General features: G+C 45.3%; 1 protein-coding gene across 4 annotated transcripts in view; it reads right to left on the bottom strand.

Annotated features, from left to right (window-relative positions):
* The window catches only part of abat (4-aminobutyrate aminotransferase), a 287947-nt gene that overhangs the window by 11293 nt on the left and 254006 nt on the right, over positions 1-22648 (bottom strand). For all 4 annotated transcript variants that reach the window (XM_070900891.1, XM_070900892.1, XM_070900890.1 and 1 more), the window contains 3 exons: positions 15097-15245; positions 13234-13371; positions 617-784 (listed from right to left, as the gene is read on the bottom strand). In XM_070900891.1, coding sequence (XP_070756992.1) covers positions 617-784; positions 13234-13371; positions 15097-15245 — 455 coding nt within the window. The remainder of the gene's footprint in view (positions 1-616; positions 785-13233; positions 13372-15096; positions 15246-22648) is intronic.

Raw genomic sequence — 22648 nt, 5'->3', positions numbered from 1 at the left:
AGGCCGGTTGAGCCACTGAAAATCCTGAGCTAAAGAGCACTCTAGCAGAGGCTTCCATGGAGAGAAAAAAACCTGCAAAAACATTCCCAATTTATTACTGATGCCAATCCAACATAAATCGCAAAATGAAAAAAAGAGAAAAACAATCACACTTACCTGAGGTAGACATTTCTTCAACCACTGTCCGCTACAGCATGGAATGCCAGCTTTCACTGACGTTCCCACTCGGGGGGGGGGGGCTATGGGACGCTACGGAACGGGCGCGATCCAATTATCGAGCCGGTGTCGCAACCAGAGGCGTTGCACAGTGGCTCGCCTCTCCCAGGCGGTAATGCTTCGTGCCCCCGCAAACCCATCACTGGCCGCCCGGACACAAGTGCTTTCCGCCTCCATTGCCGCCCCTGCAGGATACTAGGAGGGGCGGCAAAAAAACCTAAAATCCAGCCCTATGCATCTGAGAAAATGTTCCATGTAAAGGAGTCCCCTTCCCATTGTGTTTTGTTATGGTTGGGGGGGTGGGGGGGGGCGCGGTTACTGCACATTGACTTTAATATTTCCACCAATCTAATTTATGGACATAAAACTACACAAGATATGCTTTATCATGAACACTCACTATATCAGGCCTCATTTCATCCTTGTAGAAGTAGCCTCCGGACAACAATTTCTTACTGAAGGTGACGATATCCGCTGGGTCGTCCAGACCCCAGTGTTCATGCGCCCAAAACTTGCCAGTAGCTCCTCCTCCCGTCTGTACTTCATCACACAGGAATGCAGAGCCATGCTGAGTGAACAGTTTCATGTGGCCAAGGAAAGAAAGGCAGTATAGGGACAAAAAGTCAGAGTTTCATACGTTTGTGGCAATGATGAACACAATGTGACAATGGGTGACGTTAAACTGATCTGCATGTTGCAGGGATTAAGCAATAGGAAAACAAAATGGGAGGCGAGAAAGTGAAACAAATGCACCATCAGTGTAAATAACAATTCCTATCATCTCCCCATTATAGTTAAGGAGGCAAGAAAGCCTATGTTTTGCACATGTTAAACATTATTTCAGTGTGTCAAACACGGAAAAAGTTCCCAATTTTTCTGGTGCACGGCAAATACCAAAAATGGACAATATGCAACTTTTTCTTTTTTATTCATTCACGGGATGTGGGTGTCACCGGCAAGGCCGGCATTTATTGCCCGTCCCGAATTGCCCTTGAGAAGGTGGTGGTGAGCCGCCTTCTTGAACCGCTGCCGTCCATGTTGTGAAGGTACTCCCACAGTGCAGACTTCGTCGTAGTAGAACTGAGTGGCTTGCTAGGCATTTCAGAGGGCAGTCAAGAGTCAACCACATTGCTGTGGGTCTGGAGTCACATATAGGCCAGACTGGGTAAGGATGGCAGTTTCCCTTCCCTAAAGGCCATTAGTGAACCAGACGGGTTTTTACAACAATCCAGTAGTTTCATGGTCACCATTATTGATACTAGCTTTTAATTCCAGGTTTATTTTAAAAAACTGAATATAATTTCCCCAGCTGCCTCCGGATCACATGCCAGGCCTCTGGATTACTGGTCCAGTAATACATGGGGTTTAAAGGCAAATTCTTTATTGGGATTGCTGCAAGTGGTGGAAGTACTTTGGCAAGGTCTTACCCACATCAAGTACTTCATGTGGAACATACATTTCCACAACAACAGTCATCACAACAAAATAGCCATTATGGACAAACTGTCACATTGACAGTGATAACCTGCTCCTGTTGTACAATGTCGGCAACGCTGAAAGCTGATATAAAGCTTAAAGTGACCACACATGTTAATGGTTAAAATCAGCTTTCAATGACAGCTCCATTCTGGGGCTTCTGATTTTTTTTTTAATTCATGGAGAGAATTTGTGAATGAATTATTTTTAAAGTTGTGATTTCGAAACACAAGTGAATTCACATAGCTTAAGCGAGCCACAGGCTGCTGCAACGACAACAGAGAGGGCAGGGTTGATGTTCTAATGAGCCAACGAGCTTTATTGCTGTCTACAATATAAGCAATTTGTTATTTCATCTGTGAAGGCCGAACAAAACTATCATGCCAAGCATGGTGGGGATAAATCAATTCAGGTGAGCCTAGCACGATATCTGCTGAAAATATACTATTGACCACAGAATGTAGTTAGTTTGGTGACAGGCCTACTAGTGAATTGTTGAGCGGGGACAGAGTTGAAGCCACAGCGCTCTCACTTTCATGAATGGGGAGAAAAGAATCAGGGTAAAACAGGCTTTCAAAGAGGAAACTGTGAGATGTAGGCCTGGGGCCTAGAGCTAAAAAAAAAAGATGTTAGAGGTTAGTTTTTCCAGTTAGAGGGCATGTAGTAAAAAGGTAATGTTTAAAAACAATTCACAAATTCATGGTTTATTATTTTCACAAATTTTTTCTGACACAAGAGGTGTGATTGAGTGAATAAAGCAGGATTTGCTTTAACAGTTACCCTGTTCACTCGTTGTCTGGACAATAAAGCAGCATATCAATTTGCATAAGCCCTCATTTCTCAGTCTGCTTACAGAAAGATTTGTGACGTGCACAAGGGCACGTGTGAAGGACATGGGGTGGGGGTGAAATATTACACGGTGGGGATGCAGAACAGGCAGTACCGCATCTGTCGCCCATTAAACACTCTGCCCGATAATCAATTCCACTGACTTCAACAGAACTGAATATCAGGCGATCGACCAATGCAATTCCAACTGTTTTGTTTCCCCGTCCGTGTTCAATTTCCCCCCCACCCCCCCCCGCCAACCCCACGATATCCAGTTCAGGTCACAAAGCTTTCCCCTACCCTCTCACCACAAATATTGTTACACCTCAAAGATATGCTATTATATAATTAGATATTGGGCAGTACAGGCACACTCTTAAACATTAAATGATAAGCTGTTAAGAGAAGTGACCAGAACCTTTGTATCAGAGAGAATATCGAAGGCAGACATAAACTTGTAACAGTAACCAATATTTTTAAATGATTAAAAAATGCACTTCAAGATACATCTTAGTTAAAGGGCGACAGCAGCCAATGAAGGAGCTGCGGGCCAGGATGAGAGACACTTGGGGGTGTACGCACACAAATCTTTGAAGGGGGCAGGACAAGTTAAGAAGGCTGTTAAAAAAGCATCAGCGTTCTACTGCAGGCCACCCCCTTGCAGTCGTCACCCGAGTCCTCTGCAGCAGAACCCGTGTGCGACCTCGCTCTCCCGGGAGCTGGCATCTGCGCTACCCTTTCCCCCTGCCCTGGCTGCAGCCCATTCAAATCCAGTGTCTCACCGCGTGCAGCTCCCACCTCTAACCTATCCTCTAAAGTAAGCAGAGTGTCAGTATCTGAGCTGGTGGCTGCAAGTGTGAAATTGAGTGACGGTGCAGTGTCTTCAGTGTCTTAGTGCACTTCTATTAACTGCTCCTCCACCAATGCCTGGCCAGGTGGCAGCTCTTGGCTATCTGAAAGGAGAAAAGCACAAGGGTACGGTTTTGGTGAGGGTGTGGGGGAAGTTAAGCGTGCATGATTCCACCATGTGCATATTGTAAATGAGTGATCCGGTTCGTGTGTGCATGCGGCGACTGGGTGACTTGACGTGACTTGAAACTCCCGGCTGGGCCTTCTGTGGCGACTGGGCGGCTGGGCCTGTCTATCGGGCCTCCACCCTCCCCTCCAGCGGCGGCAGATGGGCCTCTCCTCCACGACGGAGTCTGGGCCTCCTCGGCGACGGCTGGACCGCCTGCGGCAACAGGCGACCTCCTCCTCAACGGCGACCGGGTCGGGTGGCCTCCCCCCCCACCCCCATCCTTCAGCGACGACTGTACCTCTCCTTCCCCACTGATGGCCTGGCCTCCTCTCCTCCTCCAGCACGTGGTGAGTACCATGGCTGTGACCCCCCCTGCCCTCCCACTCTGAACCCCAGTGGGCCACTGACCCTCCCAATGCCTGCCCCCAACCAAGCCTTGGACCACCTACCATCAAGGGCGCTACCCAGCGCTGAGCCTGCGGCCAACATCTCGCCGTAGGCAACTAGGCTCATACAGCAGTGCCTGGTCTCCAGTCATCTTGGACCCCCTTGCCACTGGACCAAGACCTCGCTCAGCTAAGCCCGTGTGGTAGCCAGTGTGCAACGATTACCCCACGTTAAAAGAAATCACGCACAGGCATCTTCCACTCCTCTAACATGAAGTTCGGGCTCTGGAACGTCAGGACCCTAATGGACAACTCCAACAGCGATCTGTGCCACCTGTGACAGAGACTGTGGTTTTCGTATTGGACTGTACAGCCACCTAAGAACTCATGTTAAGAGTGGAAACAAGTCTTCCTCGATTCCGAGGGACTGCCTATGATGATGATTATGATGATTGTAAATGAGAAGAGATTGTGGGATGAGGGGTAAGTGGGATGTGAGAAGGTGGATAATGTATGAGGATACCATCACCTTGCCTTGTTTCATCCCCACAGCTGGCCACGGGCTCCGTGATGGCCCTTCCAAGAATGACCAGCACCGTCTCCTCCATTGGGGTCAGGTTTTGCAGGCATGCCTGTCCCCCGCTGGTTAGGTGCTGCTGGCACAGTTGTGAGCTGCCTTATCCAGCAAGAGAAAGGGAGTCAGTGAGTATGGTGCAATGTGTTTGGGTGATATGCCTGTCATGGTTGAATAGCTGGCCTTGTGTGTATGCTGTGAGATGTGGGCGAGGATTGCAGCAATGGTAATTGTGTGAGGATGAGGTAAAGTTATGAATGTGAGGTACGAGTCTTGTTGGTAGGTGAGTGATGGGGGTGAGTGGTGTGTGAGGTGAGTGGTGCAGATGATGTGATATGCATTTGAAGATGAATTCACTGATCTTGATCATTCAGGTGAGGTCATTAAATTCCTTCCTGCACTGTGTCCAGGTCCTCGGGGCTACACTGCTGGCATTCACCACGGCGGCTATCTGCTCCCATTGCCTTTCATGCATTTGCCTGCAGGGCCTCCTGGAAGCCCTGTGGAACAGGACCTCTCTTCTTATGTTCACCTCCTGCACCAAGGCCTCCAGTGCTGCATCGGAGGGCCTTCGAGCATGAACTCTCCCCGGTTGTGACATCAGTAGAATTTTTGCTGCTCTGACTCTATTCCCTAGCCAATTGAATGACTTGCTTCGGGCTGATTGTGCCTCCCCTTCAAGAGGTGCAGACTGCCTTTAAGTAGTGCAGGCTAGCTTTAAGTGGTGCAAGCCTCGCACGAACTTGGCCCCCTGCTGAGCATTTAGCCACTTGGCAGCGTGTTCAGCCCTGGGCTTAATACCACAATCATGCAAATGAGCATGCAGCATGAAATTAGCATGCAGCCTGCAGTCCTCTGAATGGGCGCTAGTTGATCATGCTAAGTTGGATATGTTTAAAAAATGTTTCCTTAAACTGTTGTTTACTGCAAGTTATATTATTGACATTCAAATTATAACTGTGTTAAGGTATATGGGACAAAAAATTTGAGTGTTCAATGACACTCGTCATCGGCATAATATGGTTATAAAATGGCGGCGGCCACTCTAATGCCAGCTGGTGGCGGGATCTGCGGCTTCTGCCATTTTGGGAGGGCCGGCAGCGCTGCCGGTAAATGCCCTAGAAATGTTAATGGGAAGTGGGTGACATAAGTTAACGTCACCTCAGCAAACTTGGACCTTGGCACTGAGTTCCGCTCTGGGTCCTAAGCGCGCCATGAAAAGCCAGCATTCAGCACACTGACACATGCACTGTCAGCTCATCTTAAAGGGGCATGCACATCTTTCAGGTAATTTTGGACTTTTTTTTTATTTTATTGAAGTAGTAGCTTGCTGCAAGACATGTTTTAAAACAAAATTAAGTGTGCAGGGAGTGCTGATGAACACTTGCAAGCCTTGGATGGTAAAGGAAGGCCTCTGAGAAGACAGAAAATGCTGCAAATACTCAGCAGGTCAGGCAACATCCATGGAGAGAGAAACAGAGTTCATGTCTCAGGTCGAGATGTTGCCTGACCTGCTGAGTGTTTCTAGAATGTTATGCTTTTATTTCAGATTTACAGCATTCGCTCACATAGGGAAAGAGAAGATGTAGAAGACGAGGAAGCGGAAGAAAGGATGCAACCCAGAGAGCCCCTTTCTGGCTGGGATATCCGAGATCGAATCATCCACCTGCGGTCCCAGTGACCACAGCCCCAATTCCCCTTTCAACATTAGTCCCACATCTTAGCTTCCTTCTGTTACTGACCATCACAGCATCCTCTTGGCCACGATGCTGAAACAAAATCCACCACAAAGCAAACTTTCCAATCCAACTTTAGACATCTATCCATCCAATATGACATCAAGAAATCAACTCATCACCCTTATGCATTCTCTTCGTGACTATCTTGTGTGAGTCTTTGCCTATCCTCCTGATGTCTCGCAGTGCTACCCCAGTGGCTGCAGCATGGCTGGTGGAAGGCTGCTGACTTTCAGTGGGGGAAACTGCAAATGGCCTTGTTGGCTGACCTTGAGGAGCTGGTGGCTGGGAGTGTGAAATCGAGTGATGGTGTTTCTTCTTCTTCAATCTCCTCTCCCTCTTCTTGCCCAACCACTGGGTGGGCAGGCTGCATTTCTTGGGTGTGTGAAATGAGGAAAGCACAAATGTGGAGCTGTGGTGAGGGGAGGGCGAGAAATCAAGAGGTGCATGACAGGAGGAGGATAATGTATGAAGATACCGACATCTTTTATCCTTTCTGCCCCGCCATTGGCCAAGGGCTCAAACATGCTCCCGACAAGAATGGCCTGCATCGTTTCCTCCAAGGGAGTGAGGTCAGGATAGGAATAGGAGATGTGCCACATGATTGGTGCAGATTGTTGGTAGGTGAGTGATTGGAATGGGGGAGAGCAGTGGAGTCGTGCATTGAGCAGTGTGTGAGGCTGGTGGTGCAATTGGTAGGAGGCTACTTTTGAAGATGCATTCGCTGACCTTGACCACTGATCTGAGGTCATGAAGCCTCCTTGGGCACTGGAGCCAGGTGGTGGGGATGACACTGCTGGCAGTGATCTGGTCCCACATCCTTCTTTCTGGAGGGCCTTCTGGCCCCTGTGGATAGAGGACCTGTCTTGCAGTGTTGACCCTCTGCACAAAGCTGGAGTGCTGCGTGCGAGACCCTGGGTGCCCCTTCCCTGGCTTGCTGAGACTTTTGTGTTCATGCTGAAGCACTTTTCTCATATTTTGAGGTTTTGAAGGGAATTCAGCTTTAAGTGCTCAAAGCTCCTGTTTTTAAAAAAAAAGGCAGTAAGGGCTGAAAATGGCACTTTTTCACTTCACTTTAATTTTTATTAGTTCAGAACACATTGTCCTTGTAATTCATTGCCTTTTTAATTACTCACAATTCCAAGCGAACTCCACAGCCTCACTTCCAGAAGCTATTAGAAGCAGGCTCGAGTCCCAAGCCTGCCGCCAGGAGGGTGTTTCACAGTAAGTTAGCGCTGGGCTAAAACTCTTCAGCTCCCAGCGTGAATTTTTCCCCGGTAGCGCTTCGTTCATTTTCAGCAGCCATTAACCCGAGGCCCCGGTAACGTGGCGACCATTAATTTCCCCCTCCCAAGGCTTTTCACGGAGGAAACAGGCTCTAAATTAAGAAGTGTTTCTGTGATCAAGAATCATCATGAAAAATATTTACTCTTTTTAAATTTGTATGCTTAACAATGAAAGAATATTGCCTCTTTTATCACTCACTATTAGCAACTGCTCTCAAATCAGATACTGTGTGGTCAGATGTAATACTAAGCTCCCAACATTGTGTTTGAGGAAGAGCATTCCCTATCAGCCATCTCTTAGTGAGACTGTCATGGATTATGGGCATTATTTTACACAGATCCCTTGCAGCCAATAGAGAGAGAACATTTTCCAAGATCAGTATGGACTGGATTCCAACAAGGTCCTGAATGTGAAGGGACAGTACTTTAACCCACTCCATTATTCAGTGTCCCTTTCCAAAAGTTTCTTTGCTTTTCAGAGGGAATCTTAAAATTTGAAAATTCATTTTCAAATGTTCTTTCCACTGAACTGTAAGCATTTGACTCACTGTTTATGGACTTTAGTGCCATGATAATTAGCATTACTACGACCAAGAAAACAGTAGGAATATTTTCAAAATATCACCCTAAAGTTGAATGATTTAGTCGACATTGCAAGCCTGGCACCATTATTTATTTGAAGATCAACTTGTACAATAAAGGTATTGTTGTATCGTCTGGTTAGAATTCTTTATCTGTAACTTGGAGTTTCAAGAAATCAAATTATTTACCATATTTATTGAATATCGAACTAAATGCTTAACTATTAGGGAGGTGATAAGTCCAAGTTTATGGATATACACAGATCAGTTAAACCTTAACTCATTAAAAAAAACAATCTACAGCCAATCAAAAGGAAAACATGGCAAAGAGGAGCAGAGGAAAGCTTTCAATATGTGTGACATTGATCTACAATGCCCCACCCCTCCCCCTCAAGGACACAGAGCAAAGTAGAGACAGATTATTTGGTCACCATGGGAAGAAACCTCAAACAAATGCCTTGTGCCATGTGGAGGGAGATGGCACGAGTAACGAGTGTCAACTCTCTCACCCCCATAGACTGCAGACTAGTGGTGCAAGAAGTTCAATAACTTGACCACAACAGGCAAGGCAACACACCAGCCACTCTCCCTCTTCTTCCTGGGCACCAGCACAGTCATCACTCTCTAAAATCAAGAACTGTACAAATAATGATTCTCACTATACTCTGGTTATTATGTAACGTATGGGCGGTACACCCAGCTGGCTCATCCTTGACATTTGGTTTCACAGCCTTGCAAGCACAGAGTGGCACAGAAGGTCACTGTTACAAGTTTGGCTCTGCCTTAGATAAAGTGGTCCAAGCCTCTTACATTCAGCGTTGTGTCCATACTGCCCAATATCGAACTATATGATAATATAACCTGGGGGAGTAACAATAGGAACTCCTCGTTATCTGAACTGGATATCATGTTTTTATGCATGTGCCCTTGTGCATTTCCTCAATTTTCTGTAGGCGGACTGAGAAACACCTCAGGAATAACGTGAATTATTGAGCTGCTTCATTTTACAGACAGCAACTGAACATATGCAGTAGCCGTTATGAACAGACCTCACTTCACTCAATTTCAAATAATGAGAACAAATAATAAACCATGCACTCTATCCCTTTTGTGGGCTGACTGATTTACTGGCTTTTGGTATTACCTTTCTTTCTAGTCAACCTCTAAGTGCAAAAAACTGAACTCCTACATCTTAGCTTCCATCTCCTACATATCACAGTTTCCTTTTTAAAACCTTAGTGCTCACATGTCTTCTTTTCTTCCCTTTCTCTTTCTTCATTCACAGGGCATGGGAAGGTGATGGCCAACTGACCTCTTCTCCAGTTTGTGATTTGCCAGTAGGTCTGTCAATAAACTTCAGCCCAAGAGTGGCTTCTTTGCAGGCACCCAATGCTGGGCTCAAATGAATAGGTTAGCCCAACAATAAAGAAATAACTTGCATTTATATAGCACCTTTCACAATCTCAGGATGTCACAAAGTGCTTTACAGCCAATGAACTCCTTTTCAAGTGCAGTCACTTATTGTAATATCGGGAAATGTGGAAGGCAATTTATGCACAGTAAGGTCCCACAAACAGAAATTACATAAATGCTCAGAAAATCTGTTTTTAGTAATGTTGGTTGATAGATAAATTTTGGTCAAGATACTAGGAGAAATCCCCCGCTCTCCTTCAAATAGTCGCACGGGATATTTTACAGCCATGAGGGAAAAGACTCTGTTTAACATTTCATCCGAAAAGACCATACCTCTGACAGGGCAGCACTCCCTCAGTACTGTTGAAGTGTCAAGCTACATCATGTACTCCTGAGATGGGCTTGAACACGTTACCGTTTAACTCAGAGGTGAGAGTGCTACTTCTGAACTAAGGCTTGCACCTAAAAGGTGTGAATGTTCACTGGATTTTTTCAACTAGCTTTTATTATTTAAAGCACTCTGGTTCTGACAGTTCATCCGAAATGCAATCTTCATTTCCCAGCTGAGTCTTCGGGCTGAATCTTAACCACCAAAAACGGATGGGTTGGGGTCAGATGAGATGTTAAAACTTTAAAAATCTCAAACTCGTCTCCAACCCGACCACTTCCAGGTTTAATGGAGGCGGGTCAAGGGTCGGGCAGCCAACCTGCTCCCAGGAGGTGGGCTGGCCAAGTAATTTTTTTTATGACAAAAGCAAAATACTGCGGATGCTGGAATCTGAAATAAAAACAGAAAATGCTGGAAATACTCAGCAGGTCAGGCAGCATCTGTGGAGAGAGAAACAGAGTTAATGTTTTGGGTGCTTGACCTGTTGAGTATTTCCAGCATTTTCTGTTTTTAATTATTTTAATGAGGCTGATTTAATCTGCTTTGGAGGTATAACCCTGGCCGGGCGGGTTTCCCAGGCCTCGGGAAACCCGGCAGTCAAAGGGAGGTGAGGACAGCTTTGGGGAAAAGATAAGTGCTTCCCCCGACCAACCAAGCTACACCCCCAATCAGACACCAGCTCCCCCCCCCCGCCCAAACCCCTCTGGGTCGGGGACCGGACTACGCCTAGGGTCTGGGATCAGACTCATCCCTGCATCCCTCCACCTCCCCCCCCCCCGCCCCCCCACCCCCGCCATGCTCCCACTAGCAGCAGCAGGCGATTTACCTACAGCTGTGGCCTCCTCTGGAGTCCCCCCCCCCACCCGACTGGATCCCAAGCCCGCCAATCAGGCTGACTTACAAGTGGGGAACCTGCCAAAGTGAAACTACGCATGAACCTCCGACCCCCCCACAAACACAGCCCGCTCCTGTCAGGATTCAGCCCTAGAGGTTGCAGCCTCAGTCATTTTAATTGTGTGCGAATTTGATTTGTTTTAAAGCATAACCCATTCCCAAATCCGCACCCTAAACATCGATCCTCCTTGCACATATTTTGTACAACATCAGCTTCATTTCCGCAGACACATGCTTCCTCATCGGGTTTCCTTCCCTTCAGCTTTGGCAGAGGCTGCAATTGGATGGCGATGCTTTCTGAGCTTTTTTGAAAGGCTTCCAGAATGTCTGCCCTCCTACTCTGACATTAATCTTTAATTGTCCACATTCCTTTTCAATTTAATGTGCACACAATTTTCGCTCCCATTACTAGTGTGCTGCCAGTACCTATCCAAATCTGCAATTACAATTATTCAAGTCTGCTAATATTGGAAATTGGGTACAAATAGTGCACTTCTATTTGGTCTGCCTAAATCCAGTATTAGCTATTCGGATCTAAACTACATCCATATCCTACATTGTAACAGTGACTACACTTCAAAAGTAATTCATTGGCAGCAAACAACAGATCGCAATGTGAACAGAGTACATCGTAAACAGAGTGGGAAGTTGAGAACTTGATGAAAATGGGAATTCGGTGCAGACTGGGAAGGAGGTGCTCTTATTAGTTAACTTCATTAGTTTAAAATTAACCAAGTGAATTAATTACATAAAACGTTAATTAATTAAATACAAAAAAGATGGTTAGATGGAAATGGCAGTGCAGGAGGTGCGCCATGTCTGCAGCGCAGGAGGTGGGCCATGTCTGCAGCATGTGGGAGTTTGTGGAGAGCGATGTGATACCAGGCAACCACATCTGCAGTAAGTCTCTGCAACTCAAGAACTTCAGCTCAGAGTTGTTGAGCTGGACATTGCGGGGTATCATGGAGGGGGAGAGTTACCTGGACATTTTGACCCCATGGCAGTCACTGGTAGATTAGGTAGTGGTTCAGGTCTGGTTAGTGATCAGGGACAGGAGGGTGTGACTGCGAATCAGGCAGGCAAGGGGACCGCAGGCGCAGTGGTGGAGGAGCCTCCGCCTTTGCCATTGTTCAACAGGTAAAAGGTTCTTGCTGCCTATGTGGATGAGAACAAAGTCTGCAGGGTGGATGGGCAAACTGACCATGACACCATGGTGCAGGAGGCCATTCAAGTGGGGAGGCGGGGGGCAAAAAGGAATGTGGTAGGGGATAGTATAGTCAGGGGGATAGATACTGTTCTCTGCAGTCATGACTCGGAGTCCCGAAGGTCGTGATGCCTGCCCGGTGCCAGGGTTAAGGACAGTTCCTCGCGTCTGTAGAAGAACTTGGAAAAGATCCAGTTGTGTGGTCCACGTAGGAACCAATGACATAGATAGAAATATGAATGAGGTTCTGCTGAGGGAGTTTGAGGAGCTCGGGTACAAATTAAAAAGCGGAATCTCAAAAGGTAATAATCTCTAGATTACTACCTGAACCATGTGCAAATTGGCATAGGGACAAACAGATTAGAGGTTTAAATGCATCGCTGAAAAAGTGGTATGGGAAGCAGTGGTTTCAATTCATGGAACACTGGAACCAATACTGGGGAAAGAGGGAGCTGTTCTTTTGGCACAGGCTCCACTTAAACTGAGCCGGGACCAGTATCCTGGTGAATCGAATAACTAGGATGGTAGATAAGGCTCTAAACTAATAAGAGAGAGGAAGGGTTCAGCTACGGGTAAATTTATCAGACTGAAGAGAAAAGTTAAAGCTATGGAACCGAATAACAATTTGAGTAAACACAAGCAGATTGTGTCAGGAAACGGCAGAGTTTCACAGCAGTAATAGGGCATTCGCGACTTAGGCCCCATCAGGGAAAAATGGTAAAAAGTTAAAATTAAAGGCACTTTATCTGTGTACACGAAGCATTTATAACAAGATAGATGAATTAATGGCACAAAGAGGTAAATGGGTTTGATCTAGTAACCATTACTGAGACGTGGTTGCAGGGTGACCAAGGTTGGGAACTAAATATTCCACGGTACTTGCCTTTTAGAAAAAACAGACCAAATGGAAAAGGAGGTGGGTAACTGTGATAATAAAGGACGAGATAAAGGCAGTAAGGAGAAAGGATCTTAGCCCAGAAAATCAGGATGTAGAATGAGTATGGGTGGAGCGACGAAATAACAAAGGGCAGAAAACAGTGGTGGGAGTAGTTTATATCCCCCGAACAGTAATCTAACTGGCATCTTGAGTCATGCCCCTGCCTTGCCCTACTTCCAACTGAAGAGTGGTTCAAGGAATTTCAAGCCCACAGTATTTCAGACATGTACTGCCAGAACTCAACAACAGGCACCATTTCTGTTTTACAGGAGGAACGTTCATCAAATGGTAGTTACCTTCTTGGCAATGCTGCGCAGCTTCCGGAAAAAGTCGTCTGATGCATGGTTGTCTCCTCCCTCAGACTGAATTGGCTCAACGATAATTGCAGCCACATTTCTCCCCCTCTTTCTGAACTTTACTATCAAGTCTTCCACCTGAGAGTGGGATAAGGGTACAGTATCACTATTAAAAAAAAAAATCATTTGCAAATCTTTACATTCTTGTAAACAACAATACTGCAGGCTGTCACCGGGCTCGCCCTTCACCCAGTCGACTCAGCCACGAGGCTGAACAGTTTTCTTGAGGCACTGACTGGCAACCTGCAGTGGGATGGCCGATTGGCGGCCGCAGATGGCCGGTTTTATGCAGGTGAGGACCGGATCCAATTTCCAGCATGCCTCAGACTACAACTTCAGGTGCCCGTTCTGGGCGCAACGCCCAATTTTTACCATTTCCTGGCGTTAAACAAATTTCTCAGCCTCTGACTCTTTGCCTGCGCAGTATTTTTCTCTTTCGTCCTCTCTTACTCAATAAATTCTATTTCCCCCCTGACCACAAAAGAGCATTTTTAATTCTATCTTCATCCCTGATGACCAATCGGGTTGCAGAAAAATGTGGAGTGACTGGATTTTTAATATAGGTTTTTATTTCTTGTGCAATAACTGCAGAACAGCCTAGGCCGGGTACGGTGTCAGTGGCACTTTGCTCAGCTGATGAGCACGTCCAGTGGATTGAATCCATCTGTGTTAGCTGATTCCATTCCTGAGTTGGGACCTTACCATCCAGTGTGGAGATGTTCAATAGACTGAGCTACCAGGAGACCCAAGAGCAAGAGCGCACGAGTCTAGATTTTCATTGGATCAAATGCTTTGTTTAATTGAAATTGTTCCTAATTTGAGTATTTAGCAATTTGTTTTGTTCAGGGTTTGAACAAAGATTGGATAGGCTGTGGTTGTTTTCTTTGGAACAGAGGAGGCTGAGCTGAGATTTAATTGAGGTGTATAAAATTCTGAGGGTCCTAGATAGAGTGGATAGGAATGACCTATTTCCCTTAGCAGAAGGGTCAACAACCAGGGGGCATAGATTTAAAGTAGTTGGTAGAAGGATTAGAGGGGAGATAAGGAAACAGGTCTTTCCCCAGAGGGTAGTGGGGGTCTGGAACTCACTGCCTGAAAGGGTGATAGAGGCAGAGACCCTCATCACATTTAAAAGGTACTTGGATATGCACTTAAAGAGCCGTAACCTACAGGGCTACGGACCAAGAGCCGAAAAGTAGGATTAGGCTGGGTAACTCTTTTTTGACCAGAACAGACATGATGGACCAAATGGCCTCTTTGTGGTAATTTTCTATGATTCTATGAACACCTGAAACAGGCAGAACTGCGCAATGACAAACAGCAGAGGCTGTCTATAAAATGGATTCTCCCACCATGGCACCCAAAGCTAAACCTCATATTCAGGGGTACAAATAAAATAGCAATCCAAATGTGAAGCCCCAATTTGGATTCTGAAGATTTCTCACCTATCCTCCCTGAGAAGACCCTCCGGGTGAATCCAGCTGAATCTTTGTCAATGCTATGGAGCCAAATTGTGACTTTCAGCAAACTCTCAGCAAGCGATGGCCCAGCACAATTCATTCATCACTAACACAGATTTTTCTTAGACAGTTGTATTATAAAGAACAAACATTCCACTTGATTCAAACTGGGTCACACACCGTGCAGATAAATTGTAAATTACATAACTGTTTACACTTAACATAAACAGCAGAAGTATAAAAGTTGAACTCAGTGTAGGGACAGTAACCATAAAGAAGTCACATAGCATTGAGTCTTGCATATTTCTAAGAAGCATCAAATGGATTGAAGACTGAAATCTACCTCCTCCAAGCACCTCGCTTCTTCTCGTCCGTTCTCTCTCACAAACTGTTCCAAAGGATATTTCAGTTTTGGAAAGGGAGCTGCGGGCCAGTCATATGCTGGGATGTCTAATTTGTGGACAGCCTTAGAATGGGTTGCTGACAAGCAGCCTGCAGAATGGAAATCAAGTATGAGGCAGAGCACACCAATATTGCACATTTACAGTTAAGCAATCCAGTTAAAACTTAACAAAGGGTATGGTATGTGCTTTCATAGGGATTCGAAAGTTAAGTAAATGAATTGAAACCAAATTAGATAATTGCAAAAACATTCTGAAAGGTGACTTCTGAGATATTTGTCTTTTCTCTGCATTGTCAAATTGCAAACTTCCAGGCAAGAAACCCTGACTAATGATTAAATTGTGTAGGTGCTAGTGACTTATTAGAAATGAACAATGCAAATATTTAGTTGGCACACATGTGCTCAATGTAACCGAACATTCAGATTTGAAAATTAGGCAACTCTTTAAGGTAAGATATTGTTACAGTGGTTCAATTATCCCATGGTTTAGTTGGGCGGGCCGCATCGTCCGCATGCCCGACACGAAACTCCCAAAGCAAGCGCTCTACTCGGAACTCCTACACGGCATGCGAGCCCCAAGTGGGCAGAGGAAATGCTTCAAGGACGCCCTCAAAGCCTCCTTGATAAAGTGCAACATCCCCACCGGCACCTGGGAATCCCTGGCCCAAGACCGCCCTTCGTGGAGGAATAGCATCCGGGACGGTGCTTAGCACCTTGAGTCTCATCGCCAAGAGCATGCAGAAATCAAGCGCAGACAGTGGAAGGAGCATGCGGCAAACCAGACTCCCCACCCATCCCTTCCTTCAACCACTGTCTGCCCCACCTGTGACAGAGACTGTAATTCCCGTATTGAACTGTACAGTCACCTGAGAACTCACTTTTAGAGTGGAAGCAAGTCTTCCTCAATTTTGAGGGACTGCCTATGATGATGATGGTTTGGTTGGGGCAAGAAAACACAAAACTACAAACGTTCTCAAATCCAGTCTGCTGCAAATTCTTTGACATTTATCAGAAATGTTTACTTAACTTAGTCATTCTGTGAGTACAATTTTTAGGAAAATATCTTTATGTGCAGAACCACAGAAGGCATTTGACAAGGTGCCACATGCATAAGAACATAAGAAATAGGAACAGGAGTAGGCCATATGGTCTCTCAAGCCTGCTCTGCCATTCAATAAGATCATGGCTGATCTGATCATGGACTCAGTTCCACTTCCCCGCCCGCTCCTCATAACCCCTTATCCCTAGCAGTTAACTCCAACATTACCTCCCTCATATGCCCTGACAGTGTCTCAACTACCTCCAACATTCCCCTCCCTCATGTTTGCCGACAGTGTCTCACCTAACTGTGACATGCCCTCCCTCATGTTGAACAAAAGTGTGTCAACTACCTGCAACATTCCCTCCCTCATGTTCACTGACAGCGCATCAGCTACCTGCAACATTCCCTCCCTCCTGTGCACTGACATTATTTCTGCTGACTGAGATATTCCCTCCCTCATGTTCCCGGACAGCTTTCCCATTTCTCGTGAGTATTGTTTCTTCTTGCGACAGTCCCGATACCTCATCACCCACCCCACTGATGGTGTCCAGGGGTGATCGGGTAAGGTCAATGCTCTCCGCACTCATTGCCATCATGTGAACTACATCTGTTAGATCCTGCAACCCAGGAGAGCGCTGTCGAGCTCTCCTTCCCCTCCTCACCTTGGGTGTGGCTCGCTGCATCCCAGTGGGACCCGCAGGCTCAGACAGTGGGGCTCTGGGTGTGCTTTACTGCATCCCACTGGGACCCACAGCCTGGGACGGTGGGGCCCTGGGTGTGCCTCGCTGCATCCCACTGGAATCCCCAGCCTCGGATGGTGGGAAATCATGGAATGTCCCACCAACACTCAATTTACAACTCAGGGAAGGGGCTAGCACCTCAATGGGCGGCACCTGCACCTCCTAAAAGTGAGTACAACAGTGGGGACTTCATCCATCCCCTCCCCCTCCACCTCATCCCCATGCTCTTGATCTGGAAGGTGGGATTGGAAGATGTTCTCCTCTTCAAACTCATCCTCATCTGAATCTTCTTCTGCATCGTCAGGGTTGGCCTCAAGTTCTGCAAAATATAACAGAGCAGACAAATGGTTAGCAGCAGAGGAGGGGGCAGGATGGGTGGCATGAGTACATATACAATTGCAATTCCATTGAAAAATGAAAATATTACTTACACCAAGGTCCTGCCACTTCTTTTTTACACTGGCCTCCAGATCTCGGGGTGGTCACCATTGCACAGTAATAGTCTGCAAGTTAGTTCCAGGGTTTCTTCTTTTCTTTTTATATGGTCTCTGCTGGCGTCCAGCTCGTGCCATCTGGCCTCAATTACAGTAACTAGTGCCTCCACTTCATCCTGTAAGAAATTCTTGGTCCTTGTGCCGCGTTGCATCTTGTATTGCAGTTCCGATTTTTCCAATGAGATTTAAAGTTCTCACACACAACTGGCTCTTTAAAAATGGCCGATTGGAGACCGGGAGGTGTAATGCGCATGCGCACCCATAGGAATCACGTCAAAAACTTCCTTTTTTTTCAGGCATGTGCAGAAGGGATGGCATCGTTTTTTCGGAGCAGACATTAGGCTCCACCGCTGAGGCTACAGGACAGGCTGCGCCGCGGCAATTTAAAAAAATAGAATGGGGAAACTTGGCACATTTATCTTTGGAGCAATTGTGGCCTAGAAAAATGGACGTAACTCTGGCAATACGCCAAAAATAGATTGGGGAAAATTGAGCCCATGGTGTATTCCCTTGCTTTGTTGCCCTTCCCCAAATACATTACTTCACATTTTTTCAGATTGAATTCCATTTTCCACTTTTCTGCCCAACTGACCAGTTCATCGATAACTTCCTGCAGTCTAAATCTTTCCTCCTGACTGTCAACCACGCAGCCAATTTTTGTATCATCTGCAAATTTCTTTCTCATGCCCCCTACATTTAAGTCTAAATTATTAATACATACTGTACCATAAAAAGTAAAGGACCGAGTACTGAGCCCTGTGGAACCCCACGAGAAAGTGCCTTCCAGTCGCAAAAACACCCGTCAACTAATACCCTTGGCTTCCTGCCACTGAGCGAATTTTGCATCAAATTTGCTACTCTCCCTTGGATAACATAAGAATTAGGAACAGGAGTAGGCCATCTAGCCCCTCGAGCCTGCTCCGCCATTCAACAAGATCATGCCTGATCTGGCCGTGGTCTCAGCTCCACTTACCCGCCCGCTCCCCATAACCCTTAATTCCCTTACTGGTTAAAAATCTATCTATCTGTGATTTGAATACATTCAATGAGCTAGCCTCAACTGCTTCCTTGGGCAGAGAATTCCACAGATTCACAACCCTCTGGGAGAAGAAATTCCTTCTCAACTCGGTTTTAAATTGGCTCCCCCGTATTTTGAGGCTGTGCCCCCTAGTTCTAGTCTCCCCGACCAGTGGAAACAACCTCTCTGCCTCTATCTTGTCTATCCCTTTCATTATTTTAAATGTTTCTATAAGATCACCCCTCATCCTTCTGAACTCCAATGAGTAAAGACCCAGTCTACTCAATCTATCATCATAAGGTAACCCTCTCATCTCCGGAATCAGCCGAGTGAATCGTCTCTGTACCCCCTCCAAAGTTAGTACATCCTTCCTTAAGTAAGGTGACCAAAACTGCACGCAGTACTCCAGGTGCGGCCTCACCAATACCCTATACAGTTGCAGCAGGACCTCTCTGCTTTTGTACTCCATCCCTCTTGCAATGAAGGCCAACATTCCATTCACCTTCCTGATTACCTGCTGCACCTGCAAACTAACTTTTTGGGATTCATGCACAAGAATCCCCAGGTCCCTCTGCACCACAGCATGTTGTAATTTCTCCCCATTCAAATAATATTCCCTTTTACTGTTTTTTTTTCCCAAGGTGGATGACCTCACATTTTACGACATTGTATTCCATCTGCCAAACCTTAGCCCATTCGCTTAACCTATCGAAATCGCTTTGCAGCCTCTCTGTGTCCTCTACACAACCCGCTTTCCCACTAATCTTTGTGTCATCTGCAAATTTTGTTACACTACACTCTGTCCCCTCTTCCAGGTCATCTATGTATATTGTAAACAGTTGTGGTCCCAGCACCGATCCCTGTGGCACACCACTAACCACCGATTTCCAACCTGAAAAGGACCCATTTATCCCGACTCTCTGCTTTCTGTTAGCCAGCCAATTCTCTATCCATGCCAATACATTTCCTCTGACTCCGCGTACCTTTATCTTCTGCAGTAACCTTTTGTATGGCACCTTATCGAATTCCTTTTGGAAATCTAAATACACCACATCCATCAGTACACCTCTATCCACCATGCTCGTGATATCTTCAAAGAATTCCAGTAAATTAGTTAAACATGATTTCCCCTTCATGGATCCATGTTGCGTCTGCTTGATTGCACTATTCCTATCTAGATGTCCCGCTATTTCTTCCTTAATGATAGCTTCAAGCATTTTCCCCACTACAGATGTTTAACTAACCGGCCTAGAGTTACATGCCTTTGTCTGTCCCCTTTTTTTAAACAGAGGCGTTACATTAGCTGCTTTCCAATCCGCTGATACCTCCCCAGAGTCCAGAGAATTTTGGTAGATTATAAGGAATGCATCTGCTATAACTTCCGCCATCTCTTAATACCCTGGGATGCATTTCATCAGGACCAGGGGATTTATCTACCTTGAGTCCCATTAGCCTGTCCAGCACTACCCCCTAGTGATAGTGATTATCTCAAGGTCCTCCCTTCCCACATTCCAGTGACCAGCAATTTTTGGCATGGTTTTTGTGTCTTCCACTGTGAAGACCGAAGCAAAATAATTGTTTAAGGTCTCAGCCATTTCCACATTTCCCATTATTAAATCCCCCTTCTCATCTTCTAAGGGACCAACATTTACTTTAGTCATTCTTTTCCGTTTTATATATCGGTAAAAGCTTTTACTATCTGTTTTTATGTTTTGCGCAAGTTTACTTTCGTAATCTATCTTTCCTTTCTTTATTGCTTTCTTCGTCATTCTTTGCTGTCGTTTAAAATGTTCCCAATCTTCTAGTTTCCCACTAACCTTGGCCACCTTATACGCATTGGTTTTAAATTTGATACTCTCCTTTATTTCCTTGGTTATCCACGGCTGGTTATCCCTTCTCTTACCGCTCTTCTTTTTCACTGGAATATATTTTTGTTGAGCACTATGAAAGAGCTCCTTAAAAGTCCTCCACTGTTCCTCAATTTTGCCACCGTTTAGTCTGTGTTTCCAGTCTACTTTAGCCAACTCTGCCCTCATCCCACTGTAGTCCCCTTTGTTTAAGCATAGTATGCTTGTTTGAGACACTATTTCCTCATCTCAATCTGTATTACAAATTCAACCATACTGTGATCACTCATTCCGAGAGGATCTTTTACTAGGAGATCGTTTATTATTCCTGTCTCATTGCACAGGACCAGATCTAAAATAGCTTGCTCCCTTGTAGGTTCTGTAATATACTGTTCTAAGAAACAATCCCGTATGCATTCTATGAATTCCTCCTCAAGGCTACCCCGTGCGATTTGATTTGACCAATTAATATGTAGGTTAAAATCCCCCATGATTACTGCCATTCCTTTTTCACATGCCTCCATTATTCCCTTGATTATTGCCCGCCCCACCGTGAAGTTATTATTTGGGGGCCTATAAACTACGCCCACCAGTGACTTTTTCCCCTTACTATCTCGAATCTCCACCCACAATGATTCAACATTTTGTTCATTAGAGCCAATATCGTCTCTCACAACTGCCCTGATATCATCCTTTATTAACAGAGCTACCCCACCTCCTTTCCCTTCTTGTCTATCTTTCCGAATTGTCAGATACCCCTGTATGTTTAATTCCCAGTCTTGGCCACCCTGCAACCACGTTTCTGTAATGGCCACCAAATCATACCCATTTACTTTATTTCGAATGCTGCATGCATTTAGGTAGAGTGTTTTAATACTAGTTTTTAAACCATGATTTTTAGTTTTGACCCCTCCTGCAGCCCCTTTATATTCATACATATTGTCCCTTCCTATCACCTTGTGGTTTACACTTACTCCAGTGCTACTCTGCTCTGTTGCCTCCTGCCTTTTGTATTCTTTCTTGGGGCCCTGTTCATCTGAGCTCTCACCCACTCTAACTAGCTCAGAGCCCTGGGTTCCAAATACTCCTTGCATTGAGGCACCGAGCTTTCATGCTTGCCTTTTTATTACACTTTGACCCTTTAGAATTTTGCTGTACAGTGGCCCTTTTTGTCTTTTGCCTTGGGTTTCTCTGCCCTCCACTTTTAATCATCTCTTTTCTGTCTTTTGCTTTTGTCTCCATTTTGTCTCCCTGCATTGGTTCCCATCCCCCTGCCATATTAGTTTAACTCCTCCCCAACAGCACTAGCAAACACTCCCCCACGGGCTTTATTGTTTCAACCAAATTAAAATGATGTGTTTTTAACTACTTAAAGAATGAATGCAATTTGCTTTTAAATTATTCAACTGTCAAACAATGAATATGAAAATAGTTTTCAGTATGCAAAGATTGCTTTGAAGTGGAATCCAATTATGTAGTGCACCTGCATCAAATCTAGTGATTCGCCACAATTTGTATATACTCCCTAGAAGCATAATGCTGGGAGGAGGATAGAAAATAATCTATAGCAAAGCTTCTTGTGCACATAGAAGAACTAATGGTCAGAGGCAAGCAATGAGAAATATTGGCTTTTATAAAACTATATGCTTATGGAGCGAGAGATTGGAGTAAAACGGGATAAGATAATAGAAATAAAAGTTCACTTTATACCACATCATTTGCATTTTATTTTGGGAGCTGGGAAAAGATATGATTGCATGTTGCTTTAAATTCTATACTAATGATGTGATCATTCATTCTACCTTCTTTGCTTACGTTGAAATGTTTTTTTTCAATACTTAAAATATGAAGAGGAATTTAAATCTAACAGCATGAAGTGAAAAGAAAAGAATACAGTAGCCATATAAGTTATTTTGTTAAAATTTACAACAGGGTTTTCACTATAATCAACTGTGCAACCCAATCGGCACCAAACATGTCATAAGAAGTCATGGTTCCCACTTGGCTCACAGTTTTTGTGTTGTGGAACCCACTTCATTTACTTTGCAAGTTTTATTTCAGAGCACCAGTGGCTACAAAGATGACTGAGTGCAGTTGTTCAGAAGTCTTAATTTATTACTTCACTTTTGGCCAGTGGACCTTCCTCAATGGCTGGGGAAATGGTCAGGAATGTTTATTTAACTGGAATTCTTTTAAAATCATTCACCGATCAAACCATGTTTTGCAAGAACTACATTGGGCCATCAATCAGGAAACCACACTCTTGCCCTAAGTTTAACAGCTTGAAGCCAGAGGAAATGGTACTCAGCACGACTGGAGGCAGATGAGGAGGCAATGCTGCATCCAACACG

The sequence above is a fragment of the Pristiophorus japonicus genome, chromosome 15 (genome assembly GCF_044704955.1).
Source record: "Pristiophorus japonicus isolate sPriJap1 chromosome 15, sPriJap1.hap1, whole genome shotgun sequence".
NCBI lineage: Eukaryota > Metazoa > Chordata > Chondrichthyes > Pristiophoridae > Pristiophorus > Pristiophorus japonicus.
Note: the sequence above shows the minus strand (reverse complement) of the source record. Positions and strands in the feature narration are given on the sequence as shown.